General features: G+C 44.5%; 6 protein-coding genes across 6 annotated transcripts; 3 read left to right on the top strand and 3 right to left on the bottom strand.

The window, feature by feature from the left end:
* Nucleotides 1–38: 38 nt before the first annotated feature.
* BT62DRAFT_959272 (uncharacterized protein) lies at nucleotides 39–1,048 on the top strand. Its single transcript, XM_043188500.1, has 4 exons — nucleotides 39–305; nucleotides 355–504; nucleotides 564–659; nucleotides 721–1,048. Exons 1-4 carry the CDS (start codon nucleotides 149–151, stop codon nucleotides 825–827), a joined length of 510 nt encoding a protein of 169 aa, XP_043046550.1. The 5' UTR covers nucleotides 39–148; the 3' UTR covers nucleotides 828–1,048.
* BT62DRAFT_43960 (uncharacterized protein) lies at nucleotides 832–2,131 on the bottom strand. Its single transcript, XM_043180890.1, has 5 exons — nucleotides 2,057–2,131; nucleotides 1,902–2,003; nucleotides 1,628–1,837; nucleotides 1,132–1,570; nucleotides 832–1,066 (listed from the first exon to the last, which is right to left on the bottom strand). The coding sequence occupies exons 2-4, from the start codon at nucleotides 1,923–1,925 to the stop codon at nucleotides 1,211–1,213; spliced, it is 594 nt and encodes a 197-aa protein (XP_043046549.1). The 5' UTR covers nucleotides 1,926–2,003; nucleotides 2,057–2,131; the 3' UTR covers nucleotides 832–1,066; nucleotides 1,132–1,210.
* A 689-nt stretch (nucleotides 2,132–2,820) lies between these two features.
* BT62DRAFT_44099 (uncharacterized protein) lies at nucleotides 2,821–4,426 on the bottom strand. Its single transcript, XM_043180894.1, has 6 exons — nucleotides 4,190–4,426; nucleotides 4,012–4,136; nucleotides 3,571–3,960; nucleotides 3,379–3,516; nucleotides 3,181–3,328; nucleotides 2,821–3,121 (listed from the first exon to the last, which is right to left on the bottom strand). Exons 1-6 carry the CDS (start codon nucleotides 4,382–4,384, stop codon nucleotides 2,909–2,911), a joined length of 1,209 nt encoding a protein of 402 aa, XP_043046548.1. The 5' UTR covers nucleotides 4,385–4,426; the 3' UTR covers nucleotides 2,821–2,908.
* An 88-nt stretch (nucleotides 4,427–4,514) lies between these two features.
* On the top strand, nucleotides 4,515–7,086 carry BT62DRAFT_959265 (glycoside hydrolase family 10 and carbohydrate-binding module family 1 protein). Its single transcript, XM_043188499.1, has 17 exons — nucleotides 4,515–5,037; nucleotides 5,093–5,118; nucleotides 5,173–5,179; nucleotides 5,235–5,280; nucleotides 5,340–5,466; nucleotides 5,516–5,552; nucleotides 5,608–5,642; nucleotides 5,693–5,716; nucleotides 5,766–5,871; nucleotides 5,921–5,976; nucleotides 6,032–6,094; nucleotides 6,200–6,213; nucleotides 6,262–6,322; nucleotides 6,373–6,425; nucleotides 6,475–6,524; nucleotides 6,571–6,827; nucleotides 6,879–7,086. Exons 1-17 carry the CDS (start codon nucleotides 4,962–4,964, stop codon nucleotides 6,969–6,971), a joined length of 1,131 nt encoding a protein of 376 aa, XP_043046547.1. The 5' UTR covers nucleotides 4,515–4,961; the 3' UTR covers nucleotides 6,972–7,086.
* A 943-nt stretch (nucleotides 7,087–8,029) lies between these two features.
* On the top strand, nucleotides 8,030–9,015 carry BT62DRAFT_43844 (uncharacterized protein). Its single transcript, XM_043180888.1, has 3 exons — nucleotides 8,030–8,261; nucleotides 8,320–8,382; nucleotides 8,431–9,015. Exons 2-3 carry the CDS (start codon nucleotides 8,322–8,324, stop codon nucleotides 8,919–8,921), a joined length of 552 nt encoding a protein of 183 aa, XP_043046546.1. The 5' UTR covers nucleotides 8,030–8,261; nucleotides 8,320–8,321; the 3' UTR covers nucleotides 8,922–9,015.
* Nucleotides 9,016–10,234: 1,219 nt separating this feature from the next.
* Nucleotides 10,235–10,968, bottom strand: BT62DRAFT_959263 (nuclear transport factor 2). The gene is made up of 5 exons (XM_043188498.1): nucleotides 10,831–10,968; nucleotides 10,703–10,774; nucleotides 10,544–10,648; nucleotides 10,413–10,486; nucleotides 10,235–10,358 (listed from the first exon to the last, which is right to left on the bottom strand). Exons 1-5 carry the CDS (start codon nucleotides 10,918–10,920, stop codon nucleotides 10,322–10,324), a joined length of 378 nt encoding a protein of 125 aa, XP_043046545.1. The 5' UTR covers nucleotides 10,921–10,968; the 3' UTR covers nucleotides 10,235–10,321.
* Nucleotides 10,969–16,939: the final 5,971 nt, after the last annotated feature.

Genomic DNA, 16,939 nt, shown 5'->3' with positions numbered 1-16,939 from the left:
TGGTCTGGTGGGAAAGGAGGTGTTTGTACAGAATAAGCTTCGTATAGCTGGCACACAGATCGCGTCTGTGACGTCTCGTGACAACGTAATGTCACACCCATCGTATGACGAAACATAGCTTGCTCATCCTTTCACCTTCACGATACCCATGGTCCAAGAAGTCTTCAATCCCAACCCAGTCATCGTCAAGCCGGCAAAAAGCGCAGACAGACGACATCTTACTTCTCTCTGGCTTGATCATGAGGACGAGGCTCCTAACGACGCTGATGATGTCGTAGAACCCATTGATCAGGATGAAATATATGGCAAGGACCGCTTCGATTCGTATCCTGGGTTTTCTGATAGTGAAGATAGAACTCGTGCGATGGATACACGACCCTGAGTACCCCAATACACTTGAGGAACTCAAAGTCGTTTCGGCACCGCAAATATCGGTCTCGAGGAACCACATCGTCGTGGAATTCACCCCCACTGTACCTCACTGTGGTATGTCGACAATAATAGGTATCTTTCCTTTGCTTACGGCGCTGCCGTATGTCAATAAGTACTAATCTTTTCATCAGGTCTTTCGATTCGTGTTCGGCTTCTCAGAAGTCTACCTCATCGCTTCAAGGTGGATATCATCGTCAAGCCCGGATCTCATCAGAGCGAGGAAGCGGGTAAGTTCTCTTTCTGAATTGCAGTACTTTAGCCGTCTTTGTTCAAGTCGATCCTTCAAAGTGAATAAGCAGCTCAATGACAAGGAAAGGGTCGCAGCCGCACTCGAAAACCCTGCTCTGGTCAAGACGATTGATACATGCCTCGAAGGACAATCGGCGCTTGTTTAGCCTGAAACTTGGCTCGACATTGTACGACATGTACAAGGGAAAGTTTTCGGGTAAATTTTGTAGCTTTATGAACAAGGATTGAATGATGTACAATATAATATAGCCCATTAACGGTTGCTAACCAGTGATGTAACCGGGTCAATCTTCTGATATAATATTGCTACATGTGATGTACACGTACGTGCTACTGAAGTTATACAATGCGTATGCGAAATTACTGCGAGCGAAGCGATGATATGCTGAGCCGGGTGATGAACCCTGTAAATAAGCAATGCCCAAAGAGCCGACATAAGGAAGAACGAACAAGGATAAATCTAGGGATTCCCATCGAGGGACGCAGGAATGGTCAATAAAACAACAGTCCACCCTCCAGTGCTTTTTTTTTAGTCTTCGAGAAGGAAATCCCAGTTCATCGTCGACATCTCGGGTGCCTTTTGCGTTCGGCCAAACATTCTCTTCAGCACCTCCTTCTGAGTACGTTCCGGTGAACCCGTAAGGACATCCCACATCCGGAAAGTGACATGCCCCGAAGACATCACCACCACCTCATCCTCGGCGAATCCATCATGCTCCACACCATTCAGCCGCACGCTCTGCATAATCCGGTTCAAGAACCCAGAGGAAAAGGACGTTTTCCCTGTTGAATGTATCCGGCCCTTGAAGTCGGATGGTAACCACACTGTGATATCCGAAGTCGTGGACTGGATCTCGAGGTAGAATTTTGCTTTCACAGAGTTTCGACACTGCATTAGCGGAAAGATCAGGAACGGAGACGGAAAATACGAAAGGAGGGCACGCACAATTTTTAATTTCATATGACCAGAATCGTTGCCAACGAACATGTTCATCCGATGGTCGAGAGGCTGGTTACGAGCGCGGTAGTGAGGTAGTACCAGCGAGAGGTCGACAGGTGTGCGAGACACGTCGAGATGGAAATCCCAATCCTCATCGGCATGGTATCTGACCTTGTGAGAGCCAGTGGTAGAGCTCTGGTCTCTGTCGGACGCGAACTGCAGCAGATGGCAACCATTTAGTCTAGGATGGAATGATGAAAAGGTGAAAAAAACTGCTCACGCTAGAGCGATCACTAGTAGACATTAGATTAAGGTAAAAAAGGGGGGGAAAGGGAGAGAGAAAAAAGACAAAGAAATTCGGCTGTAAAGGATACCATCACAACTGCCTGCAGAGGTCTTTATATCAAACGGAGCTTCGAAGAATGAATATAACACCTGCCTAATTTGGGATGACAGCTTATTGTCCACTGCCCTTGTTTTTCGAAGATTGGCCATCACCGCCTGATCACCGCAAAGCGCCCCCACAAACGGCCTGATCCCTTCATCTGGATATGGGTTTACAATGCGGCTGGAACAAGAAGGCTTCTTCTTTGAGGGTAATGTTATGCGCTACAATGTTGAGCAGACGGCCCAGATGTTGCTTACCCTGGTGCTTGTACCCGTCCTCCCCCTTGAGGCTTCTTGTACTCACTGAAGAACAATGTTTAGTATAATTGAATCGCATTGATAGATGTCCATTACTTGTCCCGCTCTACTCTCCCCGGGCTCTACGGCATGGAACAGCATGGAATATGCGCTTTCGTTCCCTCCGCCATCATTATCCCGATACAGATTGTGTCTGAGCTATATTGCAATATTGATAAGTTTATCAGATCGGGGAACTCGTTGAGCGTGATCGTGTTTGTCCTATGGTAACATGCCCTCAATGCCCAGCCCCAAGAACTGAACGTACATTTCGTCTCGTCATCCGATTATCTCCGAAAAGTCCCGTGTGGTCGTTTCCCTGAAACACGATCCCACCCACAGCTCCGCTTTCGAATCCGAAAATGGGTGGCGACGTGCGCAGCAGCCAGAGAATTACCTGTCTGTTACCACCGCGCTATCTTCATAAACTAACGACATCAAGGAAGCCGCGAAGCATTCGCTTTGACATGTCTTTTGGCGAGTTGCAAACAGGGTCTACAAACACTAATTTCCTTAGTAGATATGAAATGTGTTCTACAAATGGGTATCAAATGGCGGGGAAGATATAATGATACAATTTGGGAAACACTTGTCTTTTTGCCATTAAAGCACCTCTATCTCGTTGTTATCACCGTCGTGATGAGGTGACTGAGGGGACTGAGATAGTAGCTTCACTGGACTTGAAGTAGAAGATGTTGCATCCGTGTACTTTGCCTCTGAGGACGTTGCCTCCCGCGAATCCGAGAGCTGTGAAGACACGGCTTTCTTCGGTCTAGCCTCCTCTGTCAGTCGCTTGAATTCACTCTCGTATTTCTTCTGAATGGAAGTTACTACATTGGAACAAGACGACGTGTGGCGCAAACATGGGAACTCGCCTGATGGCCAAATGTATCTTCTACTACCACCTTTGACTTCGATTCATGTTTCTCTTGAAGCCACTGATCAAGGTCGGACCTCAACTGTGACTTCGACTTCCGATTTTTTGGAGCCTTGTCGAGGTTCGAGTTCCAAAGCATTACCCATCTAAGAGCAACTGAGACTAAGAGAAAAGGATATAGACGAAAGGTGCGTACTTTTGGTGTCGAGCAATACAAAGCGCTCGATTACCCAAAGTTGCGAGACCTTGATCTTGAAGTAATTGTTTGATCTGCTTATCTTTTAATGTGTCATAAGAGACTTTTGGAAGAGCTTCGCCCTCAACACTCAAAGATCTGGAGAAGAGTTGGCTCATCTGTAGCTGCCATGACATATATTAAAACGATCACCTCTCTTTCCCTTTGGCCTGAGTCTGCTTGTTTTTCCCAGGATCGACTCTTGGACCCATAATTTTTGACCATGCTGTTTTCGAGTTGTTGAGGTGGAACGTCTTACAGCCGCTGTCCAAATGCTGATTTATAATTTCATGTTTCACCGTCTTCCCGCACACCGGACACGGCGTTTCGGCCGGAGATGCTGCAAGCATCGGTTCCTGCGGCTTTGAGAAGACGGTGCCGGATCCAATACCTGTTTTATGACCAGAGGGCGGGGCAACGAGTTCGATATCCGAGTCGGAATCAGGGTTACTCCTCTTACGCTTGTTAGATGGTCCGCTCTCACTGGAACTGTTGCTGCCCGACAGCCGCCCTCCTCGATGCAGTAACTGGAGAATGAAAGGTCTAGCTGGATTTTAATAGGGCCCAATGACGAAGATATGATTGACAGCGTACCGCGCCTTACTCCACGCTTCCACAGCTTCCTCAACAACCGGATTCACCCTCAAATGCCCCTCATTCTCCTCCCCTTTACGGCAAGACGGACACTCTTGCTTCTGCGCCAGGGAACCCCTGATGCACTTGAAACAAAGTGAGGCGCAGCAAAGTGCACAGTTTACATGCTTAATCATACCAATGAACAGAAACAGTGTCCACAGCGAAGGGTTACAGGCCCAGAGAATAACTCGCAACAGATGGGGCAGCGCAACGCGGTGTCGAGTGTTCTGAGACCTGGTGCGGTATCGATATCCGGAAAGTCGGTAGAGTCGGAAACTGTGGCCGCAAGCTGCTCTATGGTCCGTTTCTTTGAACCTGTACTCATTTGCATTGATCCAAGTCTCGCGTCAAGTTGGTGGATGGTCAAGACGCGTAACGGTCACGGTCACCTGACTTTATTGTCACTCATTGGCATATCGGCCCGAACACCGTTCTCAGAATTGATCCCCATCCCTGGTATTCCATCGTCGAGTTTCATCTGGCGGCAGTTCTCCGTTAACTTGGCGGGGATTTGAAGTCAGCAATACCCACAAAAATAGCGTCGTAGGCTTTGTGCACCATAGCATTTTTCCGAGATGTGACAGACTCACTTGTACCGTACACATTGTGTCCCACTGCTTCAGCTTGGCGCTCCTTCGCTTGTGATCCAGAGATCCCGTGCCTACCCATGAGCAGCCAACCTATCAAAATCCTATTCTCCAAGGTTTATCGTCGGAACAATGCTCAGCTCGCCTTGATAGTACGATTGTTCAGGCGGCGTACATCCTGTCACAAATTCTCCGTTTCAGTGAACTACCTCGGTGTAAAGAACTCAACTAGTACCCAGACTCCTCCGCTCAATGACTAAGGAGAATGGTATATAACGTATACAGGACTACCGATGTCTCGTCAAGCAGTCTTCTCTCGCTATGTTCGGCCTTCTGTCTATCATTACCTTGGCTTCCATCTTGAAACGAACCACTGCTGTTGCTGTGTGGGGTCAATGTGCGTCCTCCGCTTGTTAACGGCGACCTCGTACTGATTGTTTCGCGTCTTTAAGGTGGGGGGATAGGATACACCGGCAGTGTGAGCTACAACCTTACTCCAACTTGTTCTTCGCTGACTGTTTTTGACTTCCAGACCGTCTGTAAATATCAGCTATTACATTTCATCAGCGCTTGGTTCTCATTACTCTTGTCTAGGTGACAGTGGCAGTACCTGCACAGTTTTAAATGCCTATTACTATCAGTACGTATATCTTAATGGACGAACCTGGGGTGCAAAACCGATCGTCGCACACTTGTTAGATGTCTGCCGTCCTCCAACGTACCGACTACCAGCACACCGATTGCTACCACAACCAGTTCTGGGCCCGTTTCTACCGGGTTAAGTGATCTGAATGCAAAATTAGTTGCCAAAGGCAAACATTTTTGGGTTCGTATCTCACTGCTAGCCATATGCAACATTAACAATGGCGCAATAGGGTTCTTGTGCCGATCAAAATACTATCGACATTGCGGGTTTGTCGCTGTCGAAGGATTTACCCACATGCACACTGACAGGTGTACTCACTAGCGAACGAAGCCCTTTTGATTTCTAATTTTGGTCAGGTAAGAGTGCTTCTCGGTTTCCAACTGAACTAACGGCGTTCTTGATGAAGGTGACACCTGAGAATTCCATGAAGGTCAGACACTGCACTATCGACTCCGTTCCGTACATTTACCGAAGGACAGTGGGACGCAACCGAGAACACCGAGGGGGTGTTTACTTTCTCTGGCTCGGACTTCCTGGTCAATTGGGCGGTAGCTAATAACAAGATCATTCGTGGGCATACCTTTGGTTTGCTGCGTTTACCGATTTACAATTGGATTCTGATGCTCGTCTCAAGTATGGCATAATCAGCTCCCTTCATGGGTCTCCGCTATTTCGAATCCAGCTACACTGGTGGGTTTTATGGTGTCAATCAATCAGCTGTCTGGGTTTTCATTCTGATCCAAAGACTTCTGTTATTCAAAAACACATCGCTACTGTTGCAGGGCGGTACAAGGGCAAAGTCTATTGTATGTACCCACTCATACCTGCTCATCTTCTGTGCTAATACATTTTACGCAGCTGTGCGTGGTCTCAGCTGCTTAGCTTTGTAGCGTTCACTGACATCTCATAATAGTGGGACGTCTGCAAGTAGGGAAGTTTTTTCTTCATCATTCTAGCTGCTTGATAGCTCCTCAGCGAAATTCTCAACGAGGATGGAAGTCTGCAATCAAATGTTTTCTACAATGTTCTCGGAGAAGTATGCGAATTAACTATTGTTACCCCCATCTTCCTGATCCGTTCTTCAAGTCCTTTATTACCATCGCGTTCCAGGCGGCGAGGGCTGCTGATCCCACGGCAAAGTCGGTCAACATCTGGGCTCCTCGACTCACTGACAAAGCAATTGAACAGATTATACATCAATGACTTTAATCTCGATTCGAACAATGCCAAAGTCCAAGGTTCGTCAGGGTCAGATGTATCCTAAATTGTTCTTATGTACCTTAGGAATGGTCGCTCTGGTGAAACAGATAAACGCCAATGGGAAGCTTATCGATGGTATTGGTACCCAAATGCATCTACAAGCTGGTGGTGCCGGTGGTGCCCAAGCAGCTCTGACGGCACTATCCGCGGCTGGCGTAGAAATAGCCATCACCGAACTCGATATTGTAGGCGCCAGCCCTACGGACTATACTAACGTCGTAAAAGCCTGCGTTGCCACACCCGCTTGCGTTTCGATTACTAGTTGGGGAGTTAGTGATGCGGTAAGGTAAACCCTTGGTCAGTACTCGCTGTCTGATTTTATGTGTCTTTAGAATTCCTGGATTGCCAGTTCTACGCCGGATTTATTTAATGCCAACTACCAGCCAAAGCCAGCCTATAATGCAGTCATCGCTACGCTATCCTGAAGAGCGCCTTAATGCGGGATGCCCGATATCTTAGCTTTTTCTCATAGGCTGACTTGCAATGTGAATCGTGTATTTATCGTCAGGAACATCTTTTTCTGGATAGGGTTTGTAAAAGAAGCGATGCTATACAGAGCGCTATCGGCAAGCTATCAGGTCATATTTTATTGATGCCTCAACCAGAAGTGCTCTCAGTCTCGTCAAGAACACCCCGTCGACGTTCATGGCTGAGCTCACTGGTTCGAAATGGACGATTCTTACCAATGCATTGGGGAGATACTGGCGTAGATTATCGACACTTGGCTGAAATTTCTCAACGATGTTTGATGATCAGCTCCGATACAGCCGCTGGTTGATGTACTCTTCAGATATCCAAGGACACAGGCAGTGCGACACGACGTCGACGGACAATACCTTCCTGCACGTGATGGGAAATTATGAAAATCAACCAACTTTTTTCGGCCAATTTTAGTTTTTCTCTTTCGGTTATCATCTTAATCTTTTTCGGTGAGCTTCCAGGTCGTTGCCCGTCCAAGAATGGGCGATTCGGAGCGGTGCGCTCGTGACTCGTCGTCCTCCATGCGAATTCGGAAAGCGCAGCACATGTATATGCCCATATTTGCAGCTATTCTCTTTTCCAGATATTTGGATGTTGGCTTCTGTCGGGAACCTGAATTTGTCTCTATCTAGCAGGAGAGGCCCGCCCATCACTCCAATTTTGGTCTACCCGACGTTCGGACTTACTGGACCGAACCCTTTGCCTATTTTAGGCAGCTCGTCGGAAGGGGCGCTAACTCATCAAGGGTTTTATCGAACATGTGGATGTGGATGTTGGGGGTATGTCATCCCGCGGTACCGTCCACGTTGTCTGTTCTGTTGAGTCATCCCGTTAGCATTCTTCCTGAGCTTTGTACACCATGTTGTTTGCTCAACAATGCGCCCGGTATAAGTAATGCTGTCAGCAATGACTCGATTCTCCCACCCCCGTCTACGCCTCGTGCCTCACCTATGTATCCCGATTCCGTATGCCATGATGGTTTTTACAAGAAGGAGGAATTCAATTCAAGAACCGCTACGCCCGAATCTGTTTTGACCTGGGGGACTTCGAGTCTGACAAAGGTATCCTCAGAGGCTGGCGGGAGATCACTTAAAACCTCCAACATGGACTATGTTGTATCTCCCAAAACATCTGGTAGAGCTCTCTGCTTGCTCACCTTGTTCATCCTATTCATGCTGCCGTAGATGCACCTGCTACTAAGATACATACCCTGAGCCACACTATCATCGAGTCTCGTATGTGTGATCCTGCATCATGAATCTTCTTCGACCTTACGCATGTCTCTCATAATAGCCATGTCAAGCATCTATTCCTCTCCAGGATCTTCCTCCAACACCGCCGCGACAGCAAACTCTTGTACGCTCTCCTCTCTACGGCGCGTCTCTTCCTGACATCTATGCCCAGGGAGCTCAAGTCCAACATTTGCAATAGCATCGCCCCACGTTGGGCATTGTTATTTACATCCTGTATTTGTGCCAGGTTCCTGGCATCTACTTTACGATGTTATCACCCAACACTTTGTTTCTCAGCCGAGATGTGACTTTAATGAATTGGCAGTACAGCCGCCCGTCAAGTATCTCAAGATCAACATCGGCCATGCTTTGCCCCCAATCGTCGTGTGCAACCGATCCGCTGGTGTAACCCTTCAAGACGTCTTCAAAGAGCTATCCAATGTCTTCAACACGAGAGTTCCGCCAGATGTGTTTTCGGCGATGCCTAAACCAAATCAGGCCATTGCTACGAAACAGTTTAATAATCGCACCAACGGAAAGGGGAACTTGTTTTGCGAGGGCACCTTATGGGCCGATTTCCTGGGTCCTAATCGATACTTTGCCGGTTTAAGTCAAAGGGCAAAGGATGATGCCTGCTACGCCTTGTTCGTGGTACCTCAATGATCGCTCTTGTTCTTTTCAGAGCTGACGTCGTCCCTTTTTCCATTTAAGTTATTATTATTCATAGCTCTTCTGCGAGAACAGTCTACCACTTTCAGACCACTTTTTTATTTCTTCGGGCTCTGTTGAGCATAGATCGCACACTGGCAGCGCGTTCAACAATTCACTGGCTGATCACCCCACTCATATTAATGAATCCCATAACATCTCTCCTCCTTTCACTTGTTTTTGCGTTAGTGTGTCTGGCCTTAGACTTCTATTTTCATACGATGTCCAACTACTGTACATACACCTGTAGCGTTATTTTTGTTTTTGTTTTGGAGATTTGTATTATAAACCATCAGTAGACCTGCTTTGTCCATATGCTGCACAAAAGTACTCTTCAGGTTCCTGAGTCATCTATAAAACCTTGAGGCTTTAAGTTAAAGGGGAGAACGTGCAATGAAGTCACGGTACTACAAACTGCTGCAGTTCGACATCTTTCCTCCCTCCCACCACCATTCCCTCAAATACTGTTGCCCTTTATCCGCTAGGATTAATTTAGGATATCTATTCCAAAGCTCTTCAAGTTTTAGCGCGGTAATCCCGACCTAACTGTCATAGTCAACCCGTTCACCTACCAAAACCCCAAGATTCCGAAGCTCTTCAGATATAACAAAACTCCGAGTCCATACACTACAAAAATCCGCGTCTTTGTTGCTGACTTATTATGGGTGGATCTCTATGCTCCCTGTCTACACAGGCTGGCAGCTTTGGATCATTTCGGTTCATAGGCGAACTTCTTTCGCTCAGGTTTAGCGTTTCAACTACATTGTCCAACACAATACGGGTATCATGATGGATTCTTGCTGGCCATGTTACTTATGCTCGGAGGACGCTGGACGCTGTATGCAGATCGATTTCTGAAAATGGGCTAAACGCTTCGAATTAGGCAAAATTGGGGCGAAATATGATAGCGAGTGTCGCGCTGGCCCCGCTGGCGAACAGCTGTAACTCTACGATGTGCCAGTAGCCTTGGGTTTCCCCCTTTTTTTTTCCTAGATGAATTGGACACGTCTGACTTCCTTGTCAGAATTTCCTCGTGAACGGGACGGGGAGCGAGCCATGCAACTACTAGACTTGTACGATTTACAATGAGTAGAATTATATTGCCGTAGTTCACGTTTTACGCCATTCTCAAGGGATGAGTATCACACTGTTGTGGGCTCTAACTTATCTGCGAGATACCCGCCAGCCCATGGTCCAGCACTCAACAATTCTCAAGTACGTAAAGGGGCGTGACATCATCTTTGACACGCTATAACTCAATGCAAGGACCACCACAAGAAAAATACAGCTACTGTTTAATCAAAAGAACGCGCCATTAACTTCTCTCCATCACTCTACGAAACTTGGTCTGTAATCTAGCCGCCGAGGTTTAGACGGAAGAGGTCGTTGTACCTGAGGATTTACGTTGAGAAAGGTGGATGACTTGCAGATGGTGAGCTCACGTACACATAATAAGTACCAGCGTCGGGGATCAGTTGGAAGGTCTGGGTAAAGGGCAGAGGCTGGTCGCCATCGTCAACCTAAATGACCATCGATTAATGCCACGATACCGCCATCAACCTGAGAAGTAGACGCACCCGCAAAAGTCCCGTAACGAGTACTATGATACTAGAAACTGCTGGATTGGAGGGCTGTGCATCGCACGTCTCGACCTTATGAACCACCTTTTGAAATGGCAAAGTCTTGCAGAAGAATATTAACCTAGGAAGTTTCGAAGATGAAGAGAGAAGGCTCACAACAAGTTTTTCGACAATGTTGGTGACGCCTAGAATTTGGTTGTTCTCCCAGGTGAGCATAGACTCTGGACGCTGTGAGATGACTGAGATGAAGCAATCGATGGCGCAAGATGCGTGAATTTACACACATAGAGAGAGGCCAGCGCGGGGCGGTTAGTGTCAAAAGTGTTATAGTAAAAATCTGTGAATTGTCTGGCGACTGTAGCTAGGTCGGCCATGCTGAAAGCGTAAAAACAAGGAGATACACAGTCTGGTCTCGAAACACTGGTGGACGGAAAGGAGAAGGTAAAAGGTAGCACGTGATATAATATCTACCGAATTAGATTACGAATTAATTTGTAAACAAGGAATTTACAAAAGGGTAATTGATAAGCGAGTATGTGTCGTTCTTAGCCGCTGACTCTGTCTGCCAAGGGTAGGGAGCATTTTCGCAGGCCTCTGCATGGCTCTTGAGGTTTTTACAATCTCTGTTGACATGGAGATATGGAGCTCCACTCATCCATGAAGGGGGATTGCTGGTGCCATCTCTGTCTCAGTGCCAAGCCTCAGCCTCAGCTGATTCATGAGAGACATTGGCATCAGATGTCTCTTTTTCATTCCTACTTTTATCCTGCATCCCTAGATGAGATGAGCTCTGCTCTCTCACTGTCAATCATTTCTGACTGCCAATCTCAGGCTCAAGGCTTTGCCTCCTCCTTCACTTGTCAGTAACTCCTGTTGCTTGGTGAGGCTCCACCTCTTCATTTATCTCACAATTGGCTCACTCAAGTAGTCTTGGCTTTGTCAGATCTAATCAATCCTCATTCAGTACTACTGCACCATTATTGTACAAGTCACTATCAAGTTTTTTGTTCTCCATCTATCTCTCTCTTGTATTATTATATAGTCATTCACACATTGCAATCAATTTGAGAGTAGTCTCTAAGGCCCTTATTATAGCTGATTACATCCTACAAAAAACTTGATAGTGACTTGTACAATAATGGTGCAGTAGTACTGAATGAGGATTGATTAGGTCTGATAAAGCTAAGACTACTTGAGTGAGCCAATTGTGAGATAAATGAAGAGGTGAAGCCTCACCAGGCAACAGGAGTTACTGACAAGTGAAGGAGGAGGAAAAGCCTTGAAGCCTCTGTGAAAATGCTCTCTACCCTTGGAATCCATCTTTATGATGGTCTCTGCTGCTTGCTTAAGAAGTGAGATGTTGTTAAGCCCAAACTCTATGTGACTGATAACACATGATAAACTAACAGAACCTTGCACTTCAGGTTATACTGTTAGAGTTCACTGATGTGCTATCAGCATTATATGGTCAAGGCATTGTTGCAAGTTGCTCAAGATAGGATGGTAGAGAATAAACTTTAGCTTGAAGCTGAGATTACTACTGTTATGATTTTCTATTCTTTTCCTGTATTTAACCCCTATTTCTGCTTAGTCAGGGCACTAGAACAAGCACTTAGAACCATGGGATCAGGCTTAGTCATCACAACTAGCCAAGTCTGTCATTGTCTTTCATTGCAACAGTGTTGCTCAATGACTCACAACCAACCTTTTATATACAGTAATGATGCTCCAGGACAATAAGCCCAAGGACAGAGAGGTATACAATAAGTAGGTAGTATTATTAGCAGATCCTGTTTAGTATTTAAGGAGCTCACTTCTGCTGGTAAAACCTCAGCTTTGAGCTAAAGTTTATACATTCTCATTCTACTCTCATGCTAATCACACAACATCTTGAAGCACAGGAAATCAATAAAACAACACATTAAGTGCAATTATCAGCTGCTAGTTGGACTGATATAATCTCTGTAGTTACTTTTATGCCTGTTGTATCAAAGCATTCAAATATACCCCAGACTCTGAATAATCTGCACACTGAAGAATTGCCAGAAAAAAGAACTCAAATGCCTCTGGGCTAAAAAAGGGCAGAGAGTCCCAATACTTGGGTCAAGCTGTTTGACACAGAATGGACCTGGAGAGCAATCAAAGATGCTAAGGATGAAGAAGTGGCAAAAGCCATACTAAAAAATTGAGTCTACTGAACCAGAGCCAGAGAAGTGATCGATGAAATGATAGAAGGAATGAGAAGAGCAGAAAGGTGCCAGGCTCTGGAATGGCTTGACAAACTCTATAGACCACAGAAATTCATTCTATGGTCTAAAACACCTGGCCAAGATCTTATCACTAAAGCACAAATCAAAACCCTTACCTCCTGATCTGTTCATATAGTAACTGCTCTAATCAATAGTAGCTGCATTGGAAGTTTCATTAATCAAACTTTTGTCAAAAAACACAAACTCCCAACTCGGTCCACTATGGCCCCGATTCTGGTCTACAATGCTGATAGAACCAAAAACTAAGTCAGTTCAATCACTGAGTTCATAGAACTCAGACTCATGATCAGTGATCATTTGGAACAGATCGACTTGGCCATCACAGATCTCAGAACCAAAGAAATCTTCTTTGGTCACAATTAGCTCATATGCCATAATCCACTAATCAACTGGAAAACTAGACAAATCATATTTGCAAGATGCTAATGTCAGAAGATCTCATTCAAACTCCCTGATGAGGATCTGAAGGATCGATGAGATAAGAAAATAGAGGATGGGGAGATGATTTTGGCTATCAACATTCAATGAGAACTACACATTCATGCAGTACACCACACCAATAATCTAGCTGCCAAAGCCAATAAGCAGAAGGGGGAAAGGACCTTTGAAGAGATGGTGCCTGAATGGGCATGTGACTTCAGAGATCTATTCAAGAAGGAGAGCTTTAATGAGTTGCCAGAACTAAAACCTTAGGACTATGCTATCGAGCTAATCCCAAACACAAATGCCAATCTGGATTGCAAGACATATCTACTCAGCAATAGTGAGCAGCAAGAGCTCAACAAATTTCTAGATGAGAACTTATCCAGCAGATGCATCAGACCCTCAAAGTCTCCTATGGCATTACCATTCTTCTTTGTCAAAAAGAAAGATGGCAAACTGTGACCAGTCTAAGATTATCAAAGACTCAATGAGATGACCATAAAAAACCAATACCCTCTTCCATTGATCTCAGAATTAATGGACAAACTCCAAGGAGCCAAATACTATACCAAGCTCGATGTCTGATGGGGGTATAACAATGTTCATATCAAAGAAGGGGATGAATGGAAGGCAGCATTCAGAACAAACCGAGAACTGTTCAAGCCGATGGTTATATTCTTCAGACTCACTAATTCTCTGGCAACATTCTAGTGGATGATGAACAATATATTCAAGAATCTCATTGCCACTGGGAAGGTCACTATTTACCTTGACAATATTCTAATCATGTCGAAAACCAGAGAGGAGCATAGAAAGCTAGTATGACAGATGTTAGTTCTTATGAGAAAGCATAAATTGTTCCTCAAAGCTAAGAAATGTGAATTTGGAGTGCTCAAAACTGAATACCTCAGAGTCATCATTAGCAAAGAGAGTATTCAAATGGATCCCATCAAAGTAGCAGGGATAACTGAGTGGCCAGAACCAGTTAAGAAAAAGGAGTTACAATCATTCCTTGGATTTACCAATTTCTACTGATGATTTATCTAGGACTACAGCAAAATCATCTGATCTATGATGCAACTAACCGGCAACACCCTCTGGATGTGAGGCCTCTCCCAACAAACTGCCTTTGATGACCTGAAAAGATGGTTAGCCAAAGATGTTATACTTGCTATTCCCACACAAGAAGGAAAGTTCTGAGTCAAAGCTGACTCAAGTGAGGGAGCCATTAGAGCCATCCTGTTTCAGGAGCAAGATAAGAAATGGTGTTTCATTGTATTTCTATTCAAGGCACTCACAATCACTGAACGCAACTATGAAATTTATGATAAGAAGCTACTTGCTATCATGCTTGCCCTCAAAGAATGGCACCACTACTTAATTAGAGCAGCAGAGGTTTTTGGAATCTGGACTGATTATCAAAACCTCTGATACTTTTGACAGCCACAAAAACTGAACTGCTGACAAGCCAGATAGGTCATGGGGCTCAGCCAGTATCAGTACATGCTTCATTATGAGGCAGGAATAGCAAACAAAAAAGCTGACCTCCTCAGTTGAAGGGTGAATCATGATCAAGGGGGAACAGACAACAAAGAAGTGACATTATTGCAACCTGAATATTTTAGGGCCATGATAATGCTGATGGAGGAAGAGATCCATGAGTGCATCAAAAGCACAACTCATAACAACTATAAATGGAACCAGCGAGTGGCTCTATCCCTAAATCATGAATGAGGAATGATGAAGGAAGAGGGGTTAATCTGCTATGATGGGCAGATTTATATTCCATGAGATCAAGGACTACATAGAGAAATCATCACCACTTGCTATGACTATGCAACTGCCAGACACCTCAGCATAGCCAAAACAAAAGAACTGATGCTGCAAGAATACTGGTAGCCCAAGATGGGAAATAATATAATCACATATGTCAAGGTATGTGAAGTTTGCTAATATGGCAAATCATCAACCTGGGCCCAAGCTGCACCATTTCATCTGAATGAAATACCATTGTCACCATAGACTCACATTTTAGTTAACATGATTACTGGCCTCTCCGACTGTAATGGCTATAATGCAATCCTCATGATAGTTGACCAATTCTCAAAATCTATCATCTCCATTGTCTGCTCAACTGAATTGACTTCTGAAGGGTGGGCAAAGATCTTAAGGGATGAGGTCTATGTCAGATATAGAATGTCTCAGATAGTCATTTCTGATCAGGGACCTCAGTTCGTTTCAAAGTTTCTCAATGACCTTTATCATCTTCTCTTCATCAAGTGCAACACCTCTATAGTCTATCACCCACAAACTGATGGTCAGATGGAGCATGTGAACTAGAAAGTTGAGAAATACCTTCGTCTCTTCATAAATTATCAATAAGATGATTGAATGGAATGGCTAGCTCTTGCTGCCTTTCAGCATAACAATTGAATACATTCAGCAATGAGAAAAACCCCATTCTTTATTAACTTTGGCTGACATCCCAATGTTATGCAAACTGAAAGACATTATACCACCACCTCTGCCTCCCATGATTTTATAGCAACTATGACAACAATCCACAAGAAAATCAAGACTATGCTTGAAAAAGTAGCCAACACCATGAAAACTCAATATGACAAACACCATTGAGTGGCCTATGATTATGCCATAAACAACAAGGTCTGGTTGGACATCATCAACCTCCACCTTCCCTGGCCTAAATGCAAGTTGGCAGATAAGCACACTGGACCATTCTCTGTAATCTCAAAAGTAGGAGTCAGCATCTACAAACTATGGTTATCTAAAATGTGGAAAGTTCATGATGTCTTTAATGAGGCATTATTAACACCCTATATTACACTTGTATTTTCTAATCAGGAATAACCATCCCCTTCACTGCTGGACCTAATCAACAATAAAGAACATTATGAAGTTAATCAGATTTTAAACTATAAACTACAAAAAATCAAGGCAAGAGAGGGAGGAATGATAACCACAGTTGACTACTTGGTCAGTTGGAAGAGCTATAGTCTCAAGTCCAATCAATGGATAAACAAAAAGCTGATGAATGCTGACAAGGCCATACATGACTATAAATTATCTCTAAATTAAGCTATCAGGATGATAGTCTTAAAGAGGGGGTAATATTATGATTTTCTATTCTTTTCCTGTATTTAATCCCTATTTCCACTTAGTCAGGGTGCTAGAACAAGTGCTTAGGACTGTGGGATCAGGCTTAGTCATCACAACTAGCCAAGTCCATCATTGTCTTTTATCACAACAGCATTGCTTGACAACTCACAACTAACCTTTTATGTACAGTAATAATACTCCAGGACAATAAGCCCAAGGACAGAGAGGTATACAATAAGTAGGTAGTATTATTAGCAGATCCTGTTTAGTATTTAAGGAGCTCACTTCTGCTGGTAAAACCTCAGCTTTGAGCTAAAGTTTATACATTCTCATTCTACTCTCATGCTAATCACACAATGCCTTGAAGCACAGGGAATCAACAAAACAACATATTAAGTGAATTCTAATGGAAGGCTCGAATGTGAAGCCATGTTAGTCTATCATGTGTTAAGTTGATCACATGTGGCTTGAGCTTAACAACTACAGTGAGAGCTATACTACTTAAATACCATTTTGTTATCTGACTATAAATAGAGATTCACAAAAGACATTGTCTGCTATAGAGCTGTTTCCCCTGCTGTTG

Source organism: Guyanagaster necrorhizus, assembly GCF_019112545.1.
Source record: "Guyanagaster necrorhizus MCA 3950 unplaced genomic scaffold BT62scaffold_1, whole genome shotgun sequence".
NCBI classification, from domain to species: Eukaryota; Fungi; Basidiomycota; class Agaricomycetes; order Agaricales; family Physalacriaceae; genus Guyanagaster; species Guyanagaster necrorhizus.
The sequence above is the reverse complement of the archived record's forward strand: the minus strand, read 5'-3'. Positions and strand labels throughout refer to the sequence as shown.

Bases quoted from the DNA above. Each gene is read 5' to 3' on its own strand.
- BT62DRAFT_959272 (XM_043188500.1), top strand. From the start codon at position 149: ATGGTCCAAGAAGTCTTCAATCCCAACCCAGTCATCGTCAAGCCGGCA. The intron at 306-354 runs GCAAGGACCGCT...TAGTGAAGATAG, and splicing joins TGATCAGGATGAAATATATG to AACTCGTGCGATGGATACAC. The intron at 505-563 runs GTATCTTTCCTT...TCTTTTCATCAG, and splicing joins TGGTATGTCGACAATAATAG to GTCTTTCGATTCGTGTTCGG.
- BT62DRAFT_43960 (XM_043180890.1), bottom strand. From the start codon at position 1,925: ATGTCTACTAGTGATCGCTCTAGC. The intron at 1,838-1,901 runs GTGAGCAGTTTT...CATCTGCTGCAG, and splicing joins CTACTAGTGATCGCTCTAGC to TTCGCGTCCGACAGAGACCA. The intron at 1,571-1,627 runs GTGCGTGCCCTC...CCGCTAATGCAG, and splicing joins GTCATATGAAATTAAAAATT to TGTCGAAACTCTGTGAAAGC.
- BT62DRAFT_44099 (XM_043180894.1), bottom strand. From the start codon at position 4,384: ATGCAAATGAGTACAGGTTCAAAGAAACGGACCATAGAGCAGCTTGCG. The intron at 3,517-3,570 runs GTGATCGTTTTA...ACTCTTCTCCAG, and splicing joins CAGGCCAAAGGGAAAGAGAG to ATCTTTGAGTGTTGAGGGCG. The intron at 3,329-3,378 runs GTACGCACCTTT...AGTTGCTCTTAG, and splicing joins TGTATTGCTCGACACCAAAA to ATGGGTAATGCTTTGGAACT.
- BT62DRAFT_959265 (XM_043188499.1), top strand. From the start codon at position 4,962: ATGTTCGGCCTTCTGTCTATCATTACCTTGGCTTCCATCTTGAAACGA. The intron at 5,467-5,515 runs GTTCGTATCTCA...ATGGCGCAATAG, and splicing joins CCAAAGGCAAACATTTTTGG to GGTTCTTGTGCCGATCAAAA. The intron at 5,643-5,692 runs GTAAGAGTGCTT...TTCTTGATGAAG, and splicing joins TGATTTCTAATTTTGGTCAG to GTGACACCTGAGAATTCCAT.
- BT62DRAFT_43844 (XM_043180888.1), top strand. From the start codon at position 8,322: ATGTCAAGCATCTATTCCTCTCCAGGATCTTCCTCCAACACCGCCGCG. The intron at 8,383-8,430 runs GTACGCTCTCCT...ATCTATGCCCAG, and splicing joins CGCCGCGACAGCAAACTCTT to GGAGCTCAAGTCCAACATTT.
- BT62DRAFT_959263 (XM_043188498.1), bottom strand. From the start codon at position 10,920: ATGGCCGACCTAGCTACAGTCGCCAGACAATTCACAGATTTTTACTAT. The intron at 10,775-10,830 runs GTGTGTAAATTC...GTCATCTCACAG, and splicing joins CCGCGCTGGCCTCTCTCTAT to CGTCCAGAGTCTATGCTCAC. The intron at 10,359-10,412 runs GTACGTGAGCTC...GTAAATCCTCAG, and splicing joins GACGCTGGTACTTATTATGT to GTACAACGACCTCTTCCGTC.